Source organism: Trypanosoma grayi (genome assembly GCF_000691245.1).
Source record: "Trypanosoma grayi strain ANR4 Tgr_1565_V1, whole genome shotgun sequence".
Lineage (NCBI taxonomy): Eukaryota > Euglenozoa > Kinetoplastea > Trypanosomatida > Trypanosomatidae > Trypanosoma > Trypanosoma grayi.
The window spans coordinates 1-2817 of record NW_008827183.1 but is presented as its reverse complement, the minus strand read 5'-3'; the positions used below and the strand labels follow the sequence as shown (position 1 = coordinate 2817).

At 55.4% G+C, this 2817-nt stretch overlaps 2 protein-coding genes across 2 annotated transcripts; both read right to left on the bottom strand.

The window, feature by feature from the left end:
* Positions 1-19: 19 nt before the first annotated feature.
* DQ04_15651010 (preprotein translocase subunit YidC) lies at positions 20-1237 on the bottom strand (the record flags this gene model as incomplete). Its single annotated transcript, XM_009317347.1, has 1 exon — positions 20-1237. One exon carries the CDS (start codon positions 1235-1237, stop codon positions 20-22), a length of 1218 nt encoding a protein of 405 aa, XP_009315622.1.
* A 548-nt stretch (positions 1238-1785) lies between these two features.
* On the bottom strand, positions 1786-2817 carry DQ04_15651000 (eukaryotic release factor 3; the record flags this gene model as incomplete). Its single annotated transcript, XM_009317346.1, has 1 exon — positions 1786-2817. One exon carries the CDS (start codon positions 2815-2817, stop codon positions 1786-1788), a length of 1032 nt encoding a protein of 343 aa, XP_009315621.1.

The following is a 2817-nucleotide window of genomic DNA, read 5'->3' as shown; positions in this document are numbered from 1 at the left end:
GTCTTCTCCCTTCCGCTAGCTAGCGCCTCCTTTTTGTCTTGCTCGCGTTGTCGTCCTCAGCAAAGATGACGTCATCGTAGTCGTCAATTTTCTCAAATTTCTTCTTGTTGCGCTCTTCGCGCTGAGCCTGCCGCTCCGCGTCGCGTCGCGTCTTCTCCTCCTTCGAGGCGAACAGCCGCTCCATTATCGACGGACCATTCACCTCCGCTATGATTTGCGATTTCGCCGCTTGTGGTGGGTCGGGGAAGTGGAAGAGGTCACGGAACGGCTGCCACCGCAGCAGCAGCGGCTGCAGCAGGCCCGCTGTTGATAACCCAATCCAGTACGCAAACATGGCAGAGGGCTGCGATGCGAACATGTAAACGCCAACGAGAGACCCCGCACGCATCCCCCAGCGGAGGTAAATGCCACTGGAGCTGCGACCGCCGCGCTGCATCTGCTGGTTGAGTTCAAAGTTCATCAGGAACATCCCCGCACAGATTAGCGGCAGCCCGTACGTCGGGTCCGGCATTGTCAAGTCCTTCACCCAGAGGAATGGTGCCCTCTCCAAATCCGTCTCGTACACAGCGAGGCGACGGATGGAAAAGAAGGCGGACATTGTAATAGGCGCAGTAATCATTGTGAGAAAGCTCTTCCACTGTGCGCACCCATGCTTCTTCATCAGCGCATACTTCATGCGATTGTAGCCGTCCTTTATCACCCGCTTCTCGGCGGTGCTAAGTGTGCGATCGTTCTTGGCACGGTTTTGGCTGCTGGTGATTTCCGATATCTGCGGCCCGATGTAACCCATCCGCAGCGCGTTCCGGTGGCTGTAGAGTGAGGGAAGCAGCGTGCACAGACGCATGACGACGCCGTAAAAGAAAAACACGTGGCCCCAAGTGCCAAAGTCGTACCCTAGGAGGCCGTCGTGCCGCAGACTACGCATGATCTCCATCTGTTTCTCAACAGGCTGCATGAAGCTGACGATCCAGTCCCAGAAGTCCTCGAGTCGTTCAAAGACACTGCGCTCAGGGCGAATGAAGTCGTCCACTTCAAGCGGCTGCTGCGCGAAGACCTCTGGCAGCTCTTCCTCGATGTTCCGGTGCGACTCACGCCCAATGGGGTCACCGCTACCCCACTTGGCAGGGTTCCAGCTGATGCCACGCGCACCGATGAGCACCGCCGCCCCGCCGCCGTGGCGAAGCGGAGTGACGTGCCGCAGCGGCGCTGCCCTGCGAAGAACAGCCTGGAGCGACATCCCTCTTGCTGCTTGGTCAGGGGCAAGCAATGCACACACACACACACACACGGAGAGAGCAAAAAGAAAAAGAAAAACGAGAACAAAGAGAAATAAAGTAAACATGAAAACAGGATGATGTCAACGAGTCTCCGCGGCCATACCGCGCAGCAGCAGGGAATGAAGCCAGGAAGGAAAGCCTTAACACCTGCCGCAACAGTCCACCCACCGATCTCCATGGCATATTCCGCATTTCATCTCATGCGCCTCTCGCGGGGAAAACAAACGGCCCTTTAGGGGAAACCAAGTGGCACTTAAAACGTGGAGAATCCGAACGAGAAGAAAAAGAAACCGTACAGGGTGAGGGAAGAGCAGAGCAATAGGTGAAACATGGGGGTAGTACATAGTTCCATCCCCCACATTCACTCCATCTGCACTCATCCATTTTTTTTTTGTTTGGTCTCCTTCTTTTTCTTCTTCCCTTTCGTCCATCTCTTCTCTTTTCATTCTGTTTTTTTTTTTCTTTTTTTTTGTGTCATTTCTGACTTTTTCGCCTTCTTTCACTTCTTTTATGCCTTGCCCGACTTGGCAAGCGAATCCTTTGTCGATTCGTAGAGTTTCATCACGAGGCCAATCGCAATTGTCTTGCCGTCCTCACGCAGCATAAAGCGGCCCATCTTGTCGAAGTCCTTGTGCGGCTCCAGCACCAGTGGGCGTTCCAACTCCATGCGGGCAATCACCACATCACCAGCCTTCACGTGGGACGGGTCCTTCTGTACTACCTCTCCCGTCTTCTTGTCGACCTTCGCCAGCAACTTGTGGAACGATGCCTCCTCCTGCGCGGCGTGGGCGTGAAGCATGACGCGCGAGCCAGCGCAGATGATGTTCTTCACGTCAAGAATCACCACACGTGCCTGGAAGTATTCAACTGACCGCAATGACGTTGGAACTGACGTGGCAACATAGCCAGCATGAACGTCGCTCTCGTCCACACCACGCACTCGCAGATGCACGTTGTCGCCGGGATAGCACTTCTCGAATTCCGTCGACTCGATAGAGACGCCCTCGACAATCGCCTCCAACTTGGTGGGGAGGATCTGTATCTTCTCGCCCACCGCAATAGAGCCGGACTCGACCTTGCCGTACACATACACGCGCCCCTCGTCCTTGTACGCGCCGACTAAAGGGATGCAGAGGACATCATTCTCGCTTTTTGTCTCGGGCAGCACGAGGTTGTCGATGAAGTTCATTAACGTTGGGCCGTTGTACCAAGGGCAGACACCGTCCGCCGGTTTTTTGATGAGATTGTCACCGGTGAGACCGGCGATGGGGATGAAGACGAGATTCTTCGCCTTCTCATCATCGTAGCCGTTCTGCCGCAGAAAGGGGCGCAGCTTTCCAAGAATTTCGTCGTACCGGTCTTTATTCCACCCACACTCGTCCATCTTATTGATAACGCAAACCATCTGCTTCACGCCGCAGGTGCGCACCAGCATCGCGTGCTCCCTCGTCTGGCCGCCCTTCTCGAAGCCCGTCTCGAACTCGCCGGTGCGGCTCGATATAACAAGCACGCAGATATCGGCCTGCGTCGCCCCCCCCAT